The 21,176-nt window shown below is 42.6% G+C and overlaps 1 protein-coding gene across 1 annotated transcript in view; it reads left to right on the plus strand.

The window, feature by feature from the left end:
* ASPM (assembly factor for spindle microtubules) overlaps window positions 1–16,265 on the plus strand; it is a 62,187-nt gene extending 45,922 nt beyond the window's left edge. Inside the window, exons 19-28 of the mRNA XM_040263721.1 lie at window positions 1,957–2,123; window positions 4,157–4,253; window positions 5,562–5,771; window positions 7,147–7,299; window positions 8,172–8,360; window positions 8,957–9,149; window positions 9,502–9,656; window positions 11,826–12,002; window positions 13,047–13,216; window positions 15,190–16,265. Of these exons, the coding sequence (XP_040119655.1) occupies window positions 1,957–2,123; window positions 4,157–4,253; window positions 5,562–5,771; window positions 7,147–7,299; window positions 8,172–8,360; window positions 8,957–9,149; window positions 9,502–9,656; window positions 11,826–12,002; window positions 13,047–13,216; window positions 15,190–15,292 (1,614 nt within the window). The 3' untranslated portion in view covers window positions 15,293–16,265. The remainder of the gene's footprint in view (window positions 1–1,956; window positions 2,124–4,156; window positions 4,254–5,561; window positions 5,772–7,146; window positions 7,300–8,171; window positions 8,361–8,956; window positions 9,150–9,501; window positions 9,657–11,825; window positions 12,003–13,046; window positions 13,217–15,189) is intronic.
* The last annotated feature ends 4,911 nt before the right edge of the window (window positions 16,266–21,176 follow it).

The raw sequence follows: 21,176 nt of genomic DNA on the forward strand, positions 1-21,176 counted from the left end.
TAGCAGCTGCAGCAGCAGCAGTGGTGTCCTTGAGTTTAATATAAAGTTCAAATTCTCAGTGATGCTGAAACACATCAGACCACATCGATGGTAGCCACTTGGCTCCATTTTGGACATCTGAACCACAGTTAATCCATTTTAATTTTTAAATGCTTTCTTTTCTTTAACAGCTAAAGCAGATATACAGTATATGTTTAATAGGCCAGAAAACAGGCTGTTCTAGTTAACATAAAGTTCAAGTTAAGTCATGTGATAGCCGAAATGACTTCCCCATACGTCAATATATGGAAATTTCTTCATCATAATACAGAATGAGAAATGGATGTGGCTGGAAACACAGAGAAGGGAATCCTAAGCTGGTCCCAGTGATCAGAGAAGGCTTCTTGGAATAAGTGGGGTTAAGATAAGAGTTACACTTAAGCTGAAGGAAATAGCCTAGTAAACTGTATTGAAGGAGTATTCCAGCTGTAGGGGGTAACACGGAGCTCTAAACTGAGAGTGAGCACAGGTGTGCAATAAAGGTGATCTGAGACCATGGAGTGAGAAGTGGGCAGCTCTATAAGATGGAAAAAGGTTAGCCTTCATCCTCTGGACTAAAAGAAGTTCTAGATGAGTTTAAGGGGAGGACTAGAATCCTAGTTTATCTTTTTAAAATTACTCAATCAGGGTCTTGCCTGGCAGCCCAGTGGTTAAGACTCTGCACTCCCAATGCAGGGAGCACAGGTTCAATCCCTGCGTTCCCACATGCCCCGCAGCGTGGGGAAAAAAAATTAGGCAGGAATGTGGAAGATGGACTAGGCTGCGGGTGGCCAGTCAGGAAGCCGTAGGCAGTAGGTTGGGGGAAGTGAATCACGCTGAACAGAGGGCAATGACATTAGGATCTTCAGGGTCCACGTGAGCGGAGGATGGGATTGGCCGTACATGGAACCTAAATGGAGCCGAGCTACCTTTGAGCCCGCGGAGACAAAAAGACTGATACCTGGCTCCCACTAGGGGGTGTTTGTCTACATAAAACCATATAGAAATACTCTGAGTCAAGGACACCACAGGAGTCAGTTTGACCGTTCATACCGATCTCGCCTGTCAACTGAATTTAGAAACCGACCCCACGTAGGAGGCAGTTATCATATCTGTTGTAGGTATTGTGAAATCAAGTAGACTCAGGTTCAGATTTTGACCCTATTCACTTACTATGAGGTAACAAGTTTCAACGTTAATTTCTGTTTTGTGAAAGAGCTTAATTATCATCTCACAAGATATTTGTCAAGATTAAATAAGATAGGTCTGCTGCTTATTAAATGTGACTTCAGCAAGTTCCTTTACTGGTGTCAGTCCCTCTGGGCCTTCATTTCCTCATCTCTAAATTAGAGGTAATAGTGCCTACCTGTGTTACTGTAAGGAATCTAGCGCTGAGTATCGCGCTAAGCACTTAAGAAGTTGTAGCTATCACTTAAGCTTTTAGTCAGCTGCTGGGTTGCCAGAATGGGAACGTCGAATGGCCGCGGCTGGATGGATGCTGGGATTCCGCAGCCGGCTGGCCTGAGCCCAGGTGCACTGAGGTGGGGTAGGGAGGGCGGTGGGGAGGGCCCCGTCCTCTCCCCGGAAGCGGAGTCGGCACGTGCGTGTCCTTTGTGTTCCTTCACAGGGTTGAAAAGGTGAGGGCAACGCACGCACCTGGCTTCCCAGGCTTTGTGCAGCTCTTACAGCTCAAATACTTGCTAGGGTTGTGTGAGGCCTAGCCGGCAGCCAGCCACAGGGTAAAAGCACGGATCAGCCCGCTGTTCTCAGACGGCTCACGTGTCAGGAATGAGCGAGCCTCACAGAAGAGTTGGGATGTGACAGCGTTTCTGCAGTTGATCTTGTCTGCCTGAACTTATATTAGTTGTTTTCCGATACTGACTAAAAAAAAAAATTAGACATCTCATTGCGTATTTGTTATGTTTATTTGTTTAATAGGCTGTGTGGAGGAGACACAAAGCCAGGAAATATTTACGAGAAGTGAAAGCTGCCTGCAGGATTCAAGCCTGGTATAGGTGCTGGAAAGCGCGTAAGGAGTATCTGGCTGTGTTAAGAGCTGTTAGAATCATTCAGCGTTGCTTCTGTGCCCAACAGCAGAGAAGACGGTACTGTGTCAGCTGTGCAGAGGACAGTGTGGTGTGTGTGTGTTTGTGTATCAAATAATGCCGCTTGTTGGTTTTTCTTTTAAATAGTTGCTATGCTTCATTTATATGGTTTGTTGATGTTTTCATCATTATTGTAACAAAATTATCTCTGAAATTGTTTTGTTTTTTTGAGATAGAGTCTTGATGGTATAATCCAGTTGTCGTCCAATTGCTCAGTCATGTCTGACTCTTTGTGACCCCATGGACTGCAGCACACCAGCCTTACCTGTCCTTCACTATCTCCCAGAGCTTGCTCAAACTCATGTCCATTGAGTGAGTGAAGCCATCCAACCATCTCATCCTCTGTCGTCCCCTTTTCCTCCTGCCCTCAGTCTTTCCCAGCATCAGAGTCTTTTCCAATGAGTCAGTTCTTCACATCAGGTGGCCCAAGTATTGGAGTTTGAGCTTCAGCATCAGTCCTTCCAATGAATATTCAGGACTGATTTCCTTTAGGATGGACTGGTTGGATCTCCTTGCAGCCCAAGGGACTCTCGAGAGTCTTCTCTTAGCATCACAATTCGAAAGCATCAATTCTTTGGTGCTCAGCCTTCCTTCTGGTCCAACTCTCAGATCTAAAATGTGACTACTGGAAAAACAGCTTTGACTATATGGACCTTTGTTGGCAAAGTGATGTCTCTGCTTTTTAATATGCTGTTTAGGTTTGTTATAGCTTTTCTTCCAAGGAGCAAGCATCTTTTCATTTCGTGGCGGCAGTCACCATCTACAGCGATTTTGGAGCCCAAGAAAATAAAATCTGTCACTGTTTCCACTTTTCCCCCATCTACTTGCCATGAAGTGATGTGAAAGTGCTTACTTAAATTTAACTCAGGTTCTTAAGGATAAGGGTACAGATGGAGGAATGGGAAGTGGGTAAAAGGACCTAGTAATGTTGCTTTGCTTGTTAGTGCACTGGTCCATTTTGTTTGTTGATTTAGTTACTGGCAACATTTCTTTCCTTTTTTTTTTTAACCTTTTATTATCACCTGTTCTCTGTCCTTAATGATGACATAATTACCAACTTGTCTACGTTAATTCTATCTCCCTCTTCCTACTTCATTTCTTTGAAACACCTTTTCAGAAGCTCTTACCAGATTGTTCATGCTATTGTTTATTCCATAGTGTAAGAATTTTTTCTTCCGTCCCCAGAATTGATGAATTATTGTATCAGTGGCTTAAAGATTGTTTTAGGAGAGCACACTCGTGTTAAAAGCATTTCTTGATCAATTCCATGGGTAGAGCCAGGCTTAACAAATAAACGTATAGTTGCTGCTCTCAGCCATTAAGGACCAGTATTTAGTTTTCCTGTTGACATTCAGCCTTATTTTCTAGGAAAAGTGGTGACATGACTTGGTTAATCTGTCTTTTCCACACAGTTGTGAACAAACAGATAAAGACCTGCCCATTCTATGTTGTTGCCTATTACTACTATATTGATGCTAAAGTTTAATCGCTGTCCCTCACATTTTAAGTTTTTCTCCGGTTCTGTCTCTTTAGATCTTTTGATGGTGCTCATCTTTTCTTTCGGTTGAGTGTCCACTTATCATTTGCTGATGCTGTTCCACCCTCCCAAGCTCTCTTCTTGACCACCTCTGTCTGCTTAAAAACTTGATTACAATGTGGACTCAGATTTTATTCTCTACCATTCATTCTACCACCAGCCCTTTATTGAGGCTTTCTCTAGATCTAGCTAATCCTACTTTGCCCTGATCCAGTTCAGAATGTTTTGTCATTCTAGAACTTAATATTTCTTGACCACTGAAATATTGCCAATTGTAAAATTTCTTTTGCATTGTGTTATCCTGTTTGTATCTGTGTGTGTGTGTTTGTACCATCCTGATTGCTAGAACCTAATATAAATTACTCATTTCTACTTTTTATTTATTCTCCCATTGCCTTTCTTTTACCTTCTTTCTCCTTTAGTATTTATGGGGGTGGGCAATAAATACTAACTGAATAAGTTAATTTGAAATCACTTTCCAATAATCACTTTGTAGGTTTTTGAATGTGAGAGCATCAGCAGTCATCATTCAGAGAAGATGGAGAGCTGTACTCTCTGGAAGAACAACTCATGAACAAGCCTTAATGATGAAAGTAGGTGTTAAAAAAAGCAATTCATGTGTAAAGAACTACTTTAGAAAATAGAAAACAAAAAGAGTAAAGACCTAACTATACATTTATTTTGGAGAAGGCAATGGCAACCCACTCCAGTACTCTTGCCTGGAAAATCCCATGGATGGAGGAGCCTGGAAGGCTGCAGTCCGTGGGGTCACTAAGTCGGACATGACTGAGCAACTTCACTTTCACTTTTTACTTTCATGCATTGGAGAAGGAAATGGCAACCCACTCCAGTGTTCTTGCCTGGAGGATCCCAGGGACGAGGGAGCCTGGTGGGCTGCCGTCTATGGGGTCACACAGAGTCAGACACGACTGAAGCGACTTAGCAATACATTTAAGTACATCATTGCAGTCAATTAAAAATTATATTCACTCATAAAAATACTATTTGTAAATATGTTTTTGTGTGTGTACCTGTGTTTATAAAGTATTCTCAAACCCAAGTTTGGAAAAAAGTCGTAATAGATGTAGCATATCCTGTCTGTATGAGTTAAACACATACTCTTTCAGCCACAATTGGTGATCTAGTTAAAATATTTAGCATCAGTTTTAGAATAGTAGTGATACCTATGATCTTTTAATAAATTAAAAGTTTACTTGTAAATTTTTACATTCATGTAATATTCACTATGTATGAGTATATACCCACTATTATTATTACACCTTCTATTATATATTTACTAAGGGAATTCTCATGAGATAGTTATTGTCAGCATTCCCATTTTATAGATGAGTAAAGCAAGGTCTGGAGACAAAAAAGGGATTTGCTCAAGGTCAGTCAACTAATATGTGAGGGTCTGTGTCATAAAACAAATCTAGTTCCTGTTTCAATCCAGAGATTTTACATGTCTTGGAATTTGATTGTAAGGATGTTCTGGAATTGAGGAACCTAAGATGGGCTGGGACTACGCCATGGTTCTTGAAGCTGCCAACAGCTTCCCTCATAGCTGCTTATGATGTCCATTCTCTTCTCTAGAGTGTAACTAGTTGTTTTATTAAGTGCCTTTGTCCTGTAGTAATATTAGTCCTTTGCTCATTCACAATGAAAAGTATTAAGAGGAAGAGAGGGGAAGAGTACCTGGTATCTATAGTTCCTGGTTTACACCTCCATAAAACTTCACTTGTAGCTATTGACCTCTATGGATTTTGAAATCTATGACATATGCATCTTAAACTAAGAAATATAATTATACATTTTATTTTACATTGAGAAATTCCAGAACCTCCAGTGAGTTGAAATATTGTATCTATATGTTAATGTCACTTGCAAATTTTTCCTTATAGAGACATCAAGCTGCTTGTTTGATCCAAGCAAATTTCAGAGGATATAAAGCAAGGCAGGTGTTTCTCCAGCAGAAATCAGCTGCTTTGACCATACAGAGATTCATACGAGCCAGGAAGGCTGGGAAGCATCAGAGGATGAAATATGTCAAATTAAAAAAATCCACAGTTGTCCTACAAGCACTGGTGCGTGGTTGGCTCGTAAGAAAAAGGGTGAGTATTTTTAAGTATGATATCTGTTTCCCGTAGATGCTCCCCAGAAATACAAAATAGATTCTCTCGGGTAATAAATCTTAACAAAGGCGCTGAAGGCTGAGTGAGGGCTCCACCTGCGAAGCAGGTCGTCATCCACGTCGTCCTGTGCTACCACAGGCAACTCTGTCAGGCCGTTGTAAGACCATCTGCAATAACGTCCACACCTGCAGCAGGGAAGAATCCTCCCTAGGGTATTCATAACATCCTGGGCATCCTATATATGCAGCACTGGCAAACAGGAAAAAAAAAAAAACCTTAAAGGAGAAATCTGTGTATAAGCTGGAACTCGGAAGGCCAAAGGCCCCTGTTGGGAGCTTCTGCTACAGGAGTCTGAACTTCTGCTACATGGCAACACTGCCTGACACTGGAGAGATCCGGTCAGATGTTTGTCCCGCTTGATATCACCATCTCCAGAACACTTGAGCTGCTGCTAAGTCACTTCAGTCGTGTCCGACTCTGTGCAACCCCACAGACGGCAGCCCACCAGATTCCCCCGTCCCTGGGATTCTCCAGGCAAGAACACTGGAGTGGGTTGCTATTTCCTTCTCCAATGCATGAAAGTGAAAAGTGAAAGTGAAGTCGCTCAGTCGTGTCCGACCCTCAGCGACCCCATGGATTGCAGCCTTCCAGGCTCATCCATTCATGGGATTTTCCAGGCAAGAGTACTGGAGTGGGGTGCCATTGCCTTCTCCAGAACACTGGAGAGATCCAGTCCAATGTTTGTTCCGCTTGATATCACCGTCTCCAGCCAGTCTGCTTGGAACACACCAGCCCTTCCTGAGTTTAGTATTCCTAGACCTCTCCTGTTACAATTAGTACATTTTAAGCCTTAACTAGCTGCTATTGGGTAGCCTAATTAAATTCTTGAGTGAAGTGCCCAAATACAATTTTGCTTTCTATACCCTCAGTTAGGGCTTTCACCACTGAACATCTTGTAAGGAATATAACTGGGGGCTTGTGGCTCAGTGGTGAAGAACTCGCCTGCCAGGGCAGGAGAGGCAGGAAGCGTGACTTCAGGCTCTGGGTCGGGAAGACCCCCTGACAGTGGAAATGGCTCCCACTCCAGTGTTCTTGTCTGGGAAGTCCCGTGGACAGAGCAGTCTGGTGTGCTTCAGTCCATGGGGTCGCAAAGAGTCAGACACAACTTAGGGACTGAACAACAGCAGCAAAGGAATATAATTACTTCAAGTTACAATGTAGATAATTTTAATAGTTAAAAGCTAACTTACTATTGCTAATTTATATAACTTGATATTGAAGATATACAGAAATAAGCATTGGTTGATCGTCTCAAGAGTTAACTATTTGATTGTTAATTATTTTCCTCCTTCAGATCTCAGAGCAGAGAGCCAAAATTCGGCTTCTTCACTTCGCAGCAGCTGCCTTTTATCACCTGTCTGCTCTTAGAATTCAAAGAGCCTACAGGCGTCACATGGCTCTGAAGAAGGCTAACAATAAACAGCTGAACTCAGCCATCTGTATTCAGGTTAGCTTTCCTTTGCATTAAGACTATGATCTAATTTTTGTTTAAAGTTTTTTGATATTTCATAAGCAATTTCCAAATACCTCTAGTAAGGTTATATAACATTTAGCTTTGGCCACACAGCTGTTAGGATGTCGTGATGGTTTAGAGATAAGTTGATGTTTTATGACACAGTACTGAAGCTATGAATTATTCTCTGGTGCTTTGGACTCATTTACTCTTCTGCTAGCAATATCTGAGGGTACCTATTTCTCTCTCCACATTCTTGCCAACTTGTGGCATTGGAAGACTCTGTGATTTCTGTCATTTTTGATGAATGGCAAATTATATCATTTTTATTTTGGATTTCCTTTGACTGCTAATTTATTTTGCTCTTTATTAGATCCTGGATTGAAGGATCTAATTCTACGTCTAACATTTAAAAAAATTCTGAAAAAAACATTTCACCTGTGTTGATTATTCAAATTCTTATCTGTGTATAGTGTGCTTTAAAAAGATTTTTTTCCATATACCTTGCTTGTTTTTCTGTTGCGTGTTTTTTTCTTAATAAATTATAGGAGTTCTTTATGTATTCTGAATAAGAATCCCATTTGTGTATGTTAAGTAAAAAAAGTAATTGAATACACAGCTTAATAAGATTTATATAAACTATGAAATGAGGAATATGTTGTGCAGGGTTGAATTCACATGCACACACTTGCACAGGCACACACTCACACTCACATACTGTGGCCTGGAAGGATCTGTACTAACTTGAGTGGAAAAGTAATGCCACTGGGGAGGGTTGAAAGATATTCAATATAATGTTCTATTTATTTCATTTGTGTATATATGTATAACCTGAAATAATAAAGATCTTCGTACATCTTAAACAGAGATGGTTTCGAGCAAGATCACAGCGTAAGAGGCTTCTTCAGAAATACAGCATCGTGAACATTCAGCATGAAGCTCGAGAACAAGCAAGCCAGCACAGCAGGGCTGCCTCCGTAATACAGAGAGCTGTCCGTCGTTTCCTCCTCCGTAAAAAGCAGGAAAACTTTAACAAAAGAATCGCTAAAATTCAGGTAACCAAAAATATTATGATTTTGCAATTCATCTATGTGATACCTAACATTTTATTTTATTTTATTTTTTGGCCATACCTCAAGGCTTGCAGAATCTTCATTCCCCAACCAGGAATTGAACTCAAGCCACAGCATGGAAAGTGCTGAGTCCTAACCACTGGACCACCCGGGAATTCTACATCTAACATTTTAAAAAGCACAATCGCACTCATTCTAGAAAACTAAGGCTGGCCAATAGAATCATTCATAAGCACTATGCTACCATAATTTCATTGTTAAGCACTTTATTTTCAAATTCCCTATAGGAAGTTGATGACTGAGAGCTGCAAAGGTATTTTTTTCATTTTGAATACAGTTAGCCACCTTTGACCAATGAATGCTACTTTAGCTCATATGCAGGAATATTATACGTATTTCTTCTTAGAGAAATTTATTTTGCTCTTTATTAGATCCTGAATTGAAGTTCTACTTGCAAAGTGTCTGACTGCATCATATAATTTTACTGAAAATATTTACTTTGTTTGGAAGTAGATATAGATATAAATTCAAGGTTTGCAGGGGTTGCAATCTTCAAGTTACTGGTTTGTCTCTTTAAGGCACTATGGAGAGGATATTCTTGGAGGAAGAAAAATGATACTTCAAAAACTAAAGCCATTCGACAGAGACTTCAGTGTGTTAACAGGGAGATTCGGGAAGAAAACAAGCTCTACCACAGAACAGCAGTTGCCCTGCACCATCTCCTGACGTACAAGTACCTTTCCACTGTGCTTGAGGCCCTGAAGCACCTGGGTTAGTTTGTTTCAACAGTATCTTGTAGAAGGTTAGAAATGCATTTTTACCTTAGAGTAGACAAAGAAGGGGCTCCCCAGGTGGCGCTAGGGGTAAAGAGCCTGCCTGCCAGTGCAGGAGATGTAAGAGACGTGGGTTTAATCCCTGGGTCTGCAACATCCCCTGGAGGAGGGCATGGCAACCCACTCCAGTATTCTTGCCTGGAGAATCCCCATGGACAGAGGAGCCTGGTGGGCTACAGTCCATGGGGTCACAAAGAGTCAGACAGGACTGAAGCAACTTAGCACACACGAGTAGTTAAGATGCTGATTTTTGTTGTTGTGAATATCTCTTTTTTTTCTTCCTCTTTCAGAGGCAGTTACTAGATTGTCTTCAATTTGCTGCGAGGAGATGGCCCAGAGCGGAGCAATCTCTAAAATATTTGTCTTGATCCGAAGCTGTAACCGGAGTGTCCCGTGTATGGAGGTCATCAGATATGCTGTGCAGGTCTTGCTTAATGTCGCCAAGGTACTTTCCAGCTCGACTGTGAAGCATCCCGTGGTCCAGAGCTCTCCTCCAGAAAGTTAGGTCTATGCTTGCTTTCACTAGAGCTGAGATCTCCAAGTTACAGTGCGTTTACTGCATGCCAGGGTTTTAGGGGCATATGTTGACTCGTTTAACATAGCTGTGCATAGAAACACTGGATGTTATGGTTTTCTTTTGTTTTGTAGTATCGATAACAGTGATGGCAAGCGTTTTTCAAGGACTTGCTAACTACGTGCTACTGCTTTTCATGCGTCATTCAATTAAGTCCTCATGTTAATCCTCTAAGGTGGTTTGTATCATCCTTCCCATTTTGTTGTTGTTTTCTGTTCAGTAGTGTCCTACTTTGCGACCCCATGGTCTGCTGCCTGCCAGGTTCCCCTGTCCTTCACCATCTCCCACAGTTTGCTCAGATTCACGTCCCTTGAATTGGTAATGCTATCTAACCATCTCATCCTTTGTCACCCCCTTCTCCTGCCTTCAATCTTTCCCAGCATCAGGGTCTTTTCCAGTGAGTGGGCTCATCAGAAATTAGGTGGCCAAAGTATTGGAGCTCCAGCGTCAGTCCTTCCAATGAATTTTCAGGGTTGATTTCCTTTCGGATTGACTGGTTTGATCTCCTTGCTGACCAAGGGACTCTCAAGAGTCTTCTCCAGCACCACAATTTGAAAGCATCAATTCTTCAGTGCTCAGCCTTCTTTATGGTCCAACTCTCAGACCTGTACATGACTATTGGAAAAACCATAGCTTTGACTATATGGACCTTTATTGGCAAAGAGATGTTTCTGCTTTTTAATATGCTATCTAGGTTTGTCATAGCTTTCCTTCCAAGGAGCAAGCGTCTTTTAATTTCATGGCTGAAGTCATTGTCCCCAGTGATTTTGGACCCCAAGAAAATTTGTCACTGCTTCCACTTCTTCCCTATTTGTCATGAAGAGATGGGACCAGATGCCACGATCTTCAAGTCTTTAATGTTGAGATTCAAGCCAGCTTTTTCACTCCCATCTTGTAGTGAAGGAATAATCATCCTTACAAGAGGGAGGGTCCCAGCCCAAGGACCAGCATGTGGTCTGTGGTGGGGCCGGACGTGGGCTCACATCTATCCCCTGCCAGAGCCGACCCTCCACACGCTGTGCTGTACCAGGGCAGCAGCACCTCTTCCTATCACATGCGGCAAAACAGGATGATACCACCGCTGTACTTGGGGCTCCCTGGGACACTCTAGGTACGAATGTCAGCCTTTTGGCCTTGGTAGGTAGTCTCCACCAAACTTTAACACATGCAGAGATGTCGACATGGCAGGTTTATCCTCCTCGCCCTATCTATCAGCCGTAACTTCGAGACTTCCCCTGGGCATTTTTCTTTTTGAGGAGTGGTGGTTGAGACAGAGACTCTGATGCCAGACTGCCTGGGCTTGCATCCCAGCTCTGCCGCTCACTCTGGGTTACTCAGCCTCTCTGTGCTTCCCCTTTTTTAATGTAAACTGAGGGTAGTCATCGTACCTTTCTCATAATGTTATTGTGAGAATAAATGAATCCGTGCACATAATGTGCTTAATCCACAGATGTGCCAAACAAGTGCTAAGTGTTCATATTGCTTTGCTGTTTTTTTCTTAGTACCAGTAGCATTATCTGTTACCATGCAGATGTCAACATGAATCTAATGATGCGATTCACAATTGAAGCATGACAGATATATTCTTGGCTAATGATCATCACATTTATTTATTTTAAAGCAAGCTCACCTTCTTCTTACCTTTATGGTTATCTTAACCTATGAGTGCCTATCACAGCTATGAGTGCCTATCACAGCTATGATTATCTATCACAGATAATGGTATGTTTTTTCTGAGAGGGTCTCGCTAAAATGTCCTTGTTTTTTACCTTGTTTTCATTTACATCAAGGTGTGCATTTTCAGAGATTTCAGATTTGATTCATTTTTTGTGGAACTTTAAAGTAGGTTGGGAAGAAAAACATTAAAAGGCACATGTGCGTATAAGATGGATCCAGAAATGACCTCAGAAAGTCATCTCATAAAGTCCTCACTCTTGATGCAGATGGTCCAAAATTTGTCTCTAAACCTCCTTCTCAGTTGGTGTTTCTAAGAGAATCTGCTCTCATTGTAACTCGTAACCTGGTTCTGTACCCCTCCAGTATGAGAAGACGACTTCAGCGATTTATGATGTCGAAAACTGTGTAGATACACTGCTGGAGCTTCTGCAGATGTACCAGGAAAAGTCTGGTGACAAAGTCGCCGACAAGAGCAGAAGCATTTTCACAAAAACCTGTTGTTTGTTGGCTATTTTATTAAAGACGACAATTCGAGCTTCGGTGAGTATTCATCAGCTTTTTTTCCTTTGCGGTAATTTTTGCATGTTCTTAAGCCCAAGACTTTTATGCGGAAAGTATCATAACTTAAATAGGGTTTTGTGTGTGTTCACACCTTCTTTTTGGGCTGATCTGATTGTTCCTCACATGTCAGAGGAGCTGAATTCTAGAAATAGAACTTATTACAGCCCTTGAAGTAGGAAAATGGAACCCACTCCAGCATTCTTGCCTGGAAACTTCCATGGACAGAGGAGTCTGGTGGGCTGCAGTCCATCGGACCCCAAAGAGTCAGACGTGACTGGGCACACACGGGAGCAACCAGCTTCCATGTACCTGAGGGAGGTAAGAGCCGTGCAAACCAGGAAGCAGCCCAGTGTATTGACTTCTCATCCTCTCGCTGTGATGCAAAGACGTGCCAGGCGTTCCCTGGTGAGGTCTCTGTCCTACCCTCTCCAGGCGTGCAGTCAGCAGGGCTCACCGTGGGCTGGGATAGGATTGTGACCTTTATCCTGAGAACCACAGGAAACCACTAAAGGTTTTTGAAGCAAAGGAATATGTTCCAGTTTAAGTTTTAACATCACCTTGGCTGCTGATTGAAGAATGGATTTGGGAGAGTGTGTAGATGTAGGGAGACCATCAAGGAAGGAGGCAAGTGTAGGCGCTCAGTGGTCTGGGCCAGAGACTGTGCTTGACCTGGGGCTGCCTCTGTGAGAGGTAGGTGGGTAACGCTGGAATCTTTGAGGAGGTAAAATTCACCAGACTTGGCAACTATGTAGAATAGGTATATTGACTCTAATGTTTGCTTTTTTTATTCAGTATGGAATTAAGTATGTTTGCCCTCTTTGTTATTCTTTTAAATTAGTTTATAGTTTAAACCAGTAACTGCTGCACTTGGAGAGCATGGCTTTTTATGGTTAAAAGCTTGTCAGTTACTGCACAGTGTTTGTTAACTGTGATTGATTTTTCTGGCAAAGAAAGGATATGAAGTTTAATCCTATTTTAATAAACACAAACTATTTTAATTACTTTAATTATTTTCTTTTTTAGGATGTTCAAAGTAGGTCCAAAGTTGTCGACCGTATTTATAGTCTCTACAAACTTACAGCTCATAAGCATAAAGTGAATACTGAAAGAATCCTTTGTAAACAAAAGAAGAATTCTTCTGTGAGCCTTTCCTTTTTACCAGAAACACCTGTAAGAACCAGAATGGTTTCAAGGTGAGCAGTAAATGTACCCTGCAGTTGCGTGTCACCAAACGTTCATTTGTTCATTGAGCCAGGTCTTCCCAGGTAGCTCAGTGGTAAAGGATCCGCCTGCCAAGCAGGAAATGCAAGATGTGGGTTCAGTCCCTGGGTGGGGAAGATCCCCTGGAGGAGGGAATGCCAACGCCCTCCAGTATCCTTGCCTGGGAATCCCGTGGACAGAGGAGCCTGGTGGGCTGTGCACAGGGCTGCAGAGAGCCGGACGCTACTGAGCACCTCTACCACCTTTTCTACCTATGATGTTTATTTAACAACTTGCTGTATTTTAATATGAATTACATTGTAGAACTATTCACACATTAATGAAGATTCTTCCCCCCAGCCCCGCTTTTGACATTTGTTGTTCAGTCGCTCAGTTATGTCCGACTCTTTGCGACCCCATGGACTGCAGCATTCCAGGCCTCCCTGTCCTTCACTATCTCCCGGAGCTTGCTCAAACTCATGTCCATTGAGTCGGTGATGCCATCCAACCATCTTATCCTCTGTCATCCCCTTCTCCTCCAGCCCTCAATCTTTCCCAACATCAGGACATAGGGGTTTGTTTTGGGGGGGTGCTGTTGTTGGGGAGAGTGGGCGGGTAAAACTCCAAACAGTATATATGCACCTTTTCTGAGATAAAATATTTCTGTCACAACAAAGTTCCCTTGTGCCCCTTTCAGTCAGTTCTCTCATGTTGACCCCCGATCCTGGAAACTACTGACATGATTTCAGTATCTTTAGTTGTGTCTTTTCTGCTTTGTCCCATACATGGGATCAAACATAGGCAGCTTTCTGTGACAAACTTCTCTATTTAGCTTGATAAATACACCTTTGTGAGGTTCATCTACATCTTACATGGCCTAGATTCCATCTCTCTCTTCACACAGTGCTCGTCCATGATAGGGAAACACCCACTCTGTGTGACCACTCCCCTCCCCACCCCCCAATTAATTGATATTGGGAATTTTCACTGGAAAGAGTAAGAAAATGGAATTGTGTATAGTGATAGGGATTCATGTGAGGAAGATGGATATGATGCTATTTTCTCAGTGAAGGAGATTATAAACATTAACTCAGCAGCAGATGGGGGAGGATGTGGAGGGGACATTTGAAAAATAAAATAGTCATCTTGGGGAAAGAGAAAGGAAGCAATTTCTAGGTGGTTTCAATTGCTGGTGTACAATCAGCCAGCCTGGTTGTGTAGTTTCTCTTTAGCACCGTTCAGCATGCAGGAACGGAAAAGGCAGATGCCTGGATTCAACTGGGAATCTGTCTAGAACTTTCCAGCTAAATTCAGTAGGAAAGAGCGACAATAGTGTTAACAGCATTTGCAAAGGAGATTATACTGGGGTACCCAAGGCAGACAGGAGGGAAAGGTATGCAGTGGGAAAGAAAGGTGTGCAGCGCTGTGCTGGGGGCAGGCTTGCACTGAGGTCCAGGGAAGTGGGCCCCCGGCGGGCGGAGCCTGCGAGCATGGACATGTTAAGTTGAAGGATGTGGATGAATCCCAGGTGGCGGTTGGGGCTGGAAGGCTGGGCACCTTCTGAGGGTGGTGCAGTCTATCGTGTGGTCATGTGACAAGGGGTGGAGCTGCAGGAAAGGGGAAGAAACGGACAGAAGAGGGGGTCATCTCTTTGGCTGCAAGGATTTGGAGTTCTGAGATGGGACAGGAGTCCAGTGGAGACCAGGAACCAGGTTTACATACAAAACCCTGGGGTTTCATGGCTGAATATCCTGAGCTTCAAAGGAGCCACCATCATCCTTGGGGAAGATAGGGAGAAATGATCTGAAGTTATAAAAGACAATAACAGGAAGCCTCCCACCTGCGTGAGGGGCCTGGAGGCGGTGATGTGTCCACGAGGGGCCACCTTTCAGTTAAGACAAAGCAGTGGACATGACTCTCTTAACAGAAGAACTCGGTTAATGAAAGGTTTTTGTTCTTCTCACAGACTCAAACCAGACTGGGTTTTGAGAAGAGATAATGTGGAAGAAATCATGACTCCTCTGAAAGCTGTTCAGATGGTGATGGACACGCTCAGCCTTCCTTATTAGCAGAGGCAGGCATCTCGGCCTGTACAGGAAAAGACACAGGAAAGCTCATCACGCAGATGGAAAGTGTTTTTAGGTTTCTTTGTACAGCTTTTAAAAATCTGACTTTGTATTAAAGTTAAAAAGATATATGTAACAAATAAACTTTATATTCTTTCTTTCTCTTATTTAATAGCTTTATTCAGGTAACAAACTAATGTCATGACATGATTCCAACACTGTTATCCATGGCTGTCATCTTAAAATAGTGCATTAGTTTAAGTATAATCATATTCCTAAAGGGAAAAGAGTAGCTTAGTGTTCCTGTTTTATAGGTAAATTGAGGCATTTGTCCAAAATAAATGTTGAAAAGTTAAGAGTCTGCCAACTCACATAGAAGTGAGAAGAGGAAAAAATAACCCCACAAATGCCATCGACCCCTGCTTCCTGACTGACGGCCATCCAGATGGGCAACTGAGCCCCTCCAGGCACACTGGGCAAACTCAGCCCACCTCATCACATACTAAAAACCCTAGATGTGGAACTGAGTGGGGCTGTAATTTGAGCTGGGGAGAGCAAGGTTGTAATAGAAACTCTAGTCCCTGAGCACAGACCTGAAGATGATTCATTTACGAAACACTACCTGTTTTTCATAGCTTTGGGTCGCTGCTGCCAACCGGGCACCCATGGTTCCTGGGCCACAGACGCCTACCTCCAGTGGCTGTTTGCAGTCTGATCGGGTCCCAAAGTCTGTCTAGAAATGGGGGCCAGGACAGTTCTTAACTGTTAGAAATAAATCAGTAATAGCCAGAAATGGAAAGACCATTTAACTACTTGTTGGAGTAAGGATTAAACTTAATTAGAAATTGTCTGAGACCTGGTTAGAATAGATCTAAAGACCATATTGATGTATTGTAGAATATATTGAAAGTAACTAGAGAATTTTTGTTGTTGTTGTCTTCCAATAAAGTGTTTTGGGCACTCTTGGTACTGAGAATTTTCCAAACAGTGTGGTTTTTGTTGACTCTCCCAAATGCTTCATTTTTCATGTCACAGAATTTTAGTATAAACAGTTTATTTACCTGGTAAATTATACTGCTAGGATATAGTCAAGCAGCATAAAATGTTATTGGTATTCATTTCTTCTAAGATGATTAAGACCAATTAGTATTTGCACAAGAAGTATTTCTATCAAGTTATACATGAAAGATGATTTCCAGATAGTACATTTAAAACCTTTTACTGATTAAGAAAATGCTGTCTTTTTGATTACTTTTTAAATTTTTATATTGTCCACCTGTCACTGATTCTCTGTATAAAGCATTATAAGCTACTATAGTTCTACTTTCAACAAAGGAAGAATTCCAGTGAAAACACTTTGCTTATAACTTCTTCACAGGAGGTAAAATCAATGCAGATAAACATTTATTTACAATCTATTTGAGGACATGTGTATTTGTTGGGTGTGTGTAAAAATTTCCAACCTATGTAGAGAAAGAAGGATGGTCTAAAAACCTGCTTATTTCAAGAAATGCTTATGGGAGCTACATAATGTAGTGTTTCTAAAGCTTGCATTGATTATGGACCATGTTTTTTCCCCCTCCAATTTTACAGAAGCCTATTTCAGAAACATCTTGAAATAACAGGTGTTTTTTTTTTTTTAATTTTAATAATCTAATTTTATTTTGATTTGTTTTTGTTTTTTCACCTTTTGGCCTCACCATGTAGCATGTGATGTGGGTCCTTAGTTTCTCTACCAGGGATCGAACCCACACACCGCGCTTCAGAAGCACAGAGTCTTAACCCCTGGAATGCCAAGGAAGTCCCTAATTTTATTCTATGAACAATACTCCATCATTAATGCAGATAACTTGTATTTAGAATAATGGTTTATTTTGGATTATCTAAAAAAACAAAATGAAATTTGTTCTAAACTTTGCCCTTGCTTTGCCAAGGCATCATTAAGTTTCATACCTGCTGAAGATTATTAGAAACAAACACTTTCTTCTATCAATAATTGTGATTGATCTTTATTGTTGTGTGTTGGTACATTAATAGTCCAATAAGATCTATATGCATTAATATGACAGCAAATCTGGAAAACTCAGCAGTGGCCACAGGACTGGCAAAGGTCAGTTTTCATTCCAATCCCAAAGAAAGGCAATGCCAAAGAATGCTCAGACTACCACACAATTGCACTCATCTCACATGCTAGCAAAGTAATGCTCAAAAATTCTCCAAGCCAGGCTTCAACAGTACCTGAACTGTGAACTTCCAGATGTTCAAGCAGGATTTAGAAAAGTCAGAGGAACCAGAGATCAAATTTCCAACATCCATTGGATCATCGAAAAAGCAAGAGAGTTCCAGAAAAACATCTACTTTTGCTTTATTGACTACACAAAAGCCTTTTGGAAATACCAGACCACTTGACCTTCCTCCCGAGAAATCTGTATACAGGTCAAGAAGCAATAGTTAGATCTAGACATGGAACAACAGACTGGTTCCAAATCAAGAAAGGAGTACATCAAGGCTGTATATTGTCACCCTGCTTATTTAACTTATATGCAGAGTACATCGTGCAAAATGCCAGGCTGGTTGAAGCACAAGCTGGAATCAAGATTGCTGGAAGAAATATCAGTAACCTCAGATACCCAGATGACACCACACTTAATGGCAGAAAGCAAAGAAGAACTAAAGGGCCTCTTAGTGAAAGGAGAATGAAAAAGTTGGCTTAAAGCTCAACATTCAGAAAACTAAGATCATGGCATCCAGTCCCATCACTTCATGGCAAATAGACGGGGAAACAATGGAAACAGACTTTATTTTTTTGGTCTTCAAAATCACTGCAGATGGAGACTGCAGCCATGAAATTAAGACACTCCTTGGAAGAAAAGCTATGACCACACTACACAGCATATTAAAAAGCAGAGACATTACTTTACCAAGAAAGGTCCATCTAGTCAAAGGTATGATTTTTCCAGTAGTATTGTATGGATGTTAGAGTTGGACCATAAAGCTGAGCGCCAAAGAACTGATGCTTTTGAACTGTGGTGTTGGAGAAGACTCTTGAGAGTCCCTTGGACTGCAAGGAGATCCAACCGGTGCCTCCTAAAGGATCAGTCCTGAATATTCATCGGAAGGACTGATGATGAAGCTCAAACTCCAATACTTTGGCCACCTGATGCAAAGAACTGAATCACTGGAAAATACCCTGATGCTGGGAAGGATTGAAGGCAGGAGGAGAAGGGGACGACAGAGGATGAGATGGCTGGATGGCAGCACCAACTCAATGGACATGAGTCTGGGTGGACTCCGGGAGTTGGTGTTGGACAGGGAGGCCTGGTGTGCTGCAGCCCATGGGGTTGCAAGGAGTAGGACACTGAACAACTGACCTGTACGGACCTGAACATCTGTGTTTATCTTAGCGATGTTATTAAGGACATGGGTTACTCGGTGTCTCCCTCTACTGTTACTTTCTCTGAGGCTCTCTCTGCTCCATGGCCACTTTCCTACAAGCCCTCTCAATGCCACGTGTGTCCTCTCTGCTCTAAAGTAGGTGATGACCTCCTGGACAGGCAGCAGCCCTCTGCTTCCCTCACACACAGGCGGCTTTCAAGTAAAACTCCCCCCTGATTCGTAGCCTTGCTGTCAGCATGCAGATGTTCACTCTTCAACAACCTCCGGGAGTGTGTCTGGCCACGTTCCTCTATTTGTGTGCCACATAATTTTGTCTTGTGTCCTAGACTCACTGAATGTTGTATTGTGGAGACGAGATTATCTTGTATCCCTCCCTCCCCCACCCAAAAAAATGTTTTTAACAACTTGATTGGCTCAGGTTGAGCATTGATTTTGCAGTGGCAGCTCAAATCTTATTTCAATTATTTTTGATCCTTATCTGAGTTCCTTTGAGTTTGCCCAATACGTAGATATTCAAGAGCCATTTGGAGGGGCTTCCCTATGGCTCCGTGGTAAAGAATCCACCTGCCAATGCAGGAGACGCAAGTTAGTTCCCTGATCAGAGAGGGTCCCACATGCCTTGGAGCAGCTAAGCCTGGGTGCCACAACCACTGAGCCTTGCTCTAAAGCCCAGGAGCGGCAGCTCCTGAAGTCTGCATGCTCTAGATTCCATGACCCGCAACAAGGAGCCCAGGAACCGCAACGAAGGTAGCTCCCACTTTGCACAACTAGAGAAAGGCCATGTGGCAAGGAAGACCCAGCACAGCCAAAAAATGCCCAACAGGAATCATTTGGTGATTTACAGAGAAATCACACCCAAAAGTCGGGCCCCTCTTTTTGCACTCTCTAGCCTCATTTCCCCATCGCCCCCTTTCTCAGTGGACATTACTGCCCCTGCCCACCTCACTGGAATGTCAGTGGGCTTTTTCTTTAAACCCAAGGCTTCACTCCATTGCAAAGCGCTAAGTGCTGAGTTCTGTCAGGCTGTAGCCTGTAAAAATGGTCTACTGCCTGAGAGAACTGACTTCCTTGCCTTCTTTCAACTGAATTATCCCATCCAGAAATGGTCTGCTGTTTTCCATTCTGCTGTGTGTCAGTGTATCTGGCTTCTTGGTTTTCATTGGGGGTGAGTTTGGATTTTGTTTAGAGTTGCTCTCTTAGAGTTTACTTGTGCATATTTGAAGCTGAACTTGAAGAGGTGTTTTATCATCTGTTTTATTCCCCTTCCAAAACACACACCTTTTATTTTCATTTTTTAAAAAATGAGTAAAGGACATTCAAGATGAAAACTTAGGTGCAATATAAGGTTATGAATGACGTCATCTTCCCCCCAGAGAATTTATTTCTGTTCCCAACTGACAGCTAGCCTAGAAACACTAGCTACTGCACATCACCTTTATCCAGTTTGGATTGAGATGGGGTTGAGGTGGATTTGGGTCCCTAGACAGTCTGTATCTGCTTCTCACATACTCTCATTTTTCAAGGCCCTAGAGCTTTCTGTTCTCTTGCAGGCTCTGCAAACCACTGTTAGGTTCCTAACAGACCCCAGGGTCTGCTGATAGCTATGCATGGCATCTCAGTCTTTTTTAGCATCAGTCCCGAATCAAGGATTGCTATGAGAGGATAAAGAACGAAAGTGAAGTCATTCAATCGTGTCTGACTCTTTGCAACCCCATGGACTGTAGCCCGCCAGCCTCCTCCGTCCATGGGATTCTCCAGGCAAGAATGCTGGAGTGGGTTGCCATTTCCTTCTCCAGGGGATCTTCTGGACCCAGGGACCGAAGCCGGGTCTCCTGCATTGCAGGCAGAAGCTACCGTCTGAGCCGCCAGGGAAGCCCTGTGAGAACGGAAGTGCCTCCTACATGCTGGGATGAAATCCCTGTGCTTCCCTTCTCTTAAATCTTGGCCCTGAAATTCTTCAGTGTCTTGGTAGTGCACTACTGCCTTCCAACAGCTTTTAATACTTTATTAAATATTTATAGTTGCTATCGATGTCCAGCACTTTGGTTCAGATAGTAAAGAATCCACTTGCCAATGTAGGAGACCTGGGTCTGATCCCTGGGTTGGGAAGATCCCCTGGAGGAGGGAATGACCACTCACTCTAGTATTCTTGCCTGCAGAATCCCATGGACAGAGGAGCCTTGGGGCTACAGTCCATGGAGTCACAAAGAGTCGGACACGACTTAGTGACTGACACACGCATGGTTGCTATCAGTAAGAGGACTGAGCTAAAACAACCCAATCCACCTGTGATGGAGGAATTCCCGTTCTTCTGACTTTCAAATATGTTGAAAATGGTGAATATGATGTGGCTTGTCATGACGTCAGCAACTTCGTCTGATTTGGTTCAGCTAAAGTGTGAAACTCCAGTACTTTGGCCACCTCATGCGAAGAGTTGACTCATTGGAAAAGACTGTGATGCTGGGAGGGATTGGGGGCAGGAGGAGAAGGG

The sequence above is a fragment of the Oryx dammah genome, unplaced genomic scaffold, assembly GCF_014754425.2.
Source record: "Oryx dammah isolate SB20612 unplaced genomic scaffold, SCBI_Odam_1.1 HiC_scaffold_21, whole genome shotgun sequence".
Classification (NCBI taxonomy): domain Eukaryota; kingdom Metazoa; phylum Chordata; class Mammalia; order Artiodactyla; family Bovidae; genus Oryx; species Oryx dammah.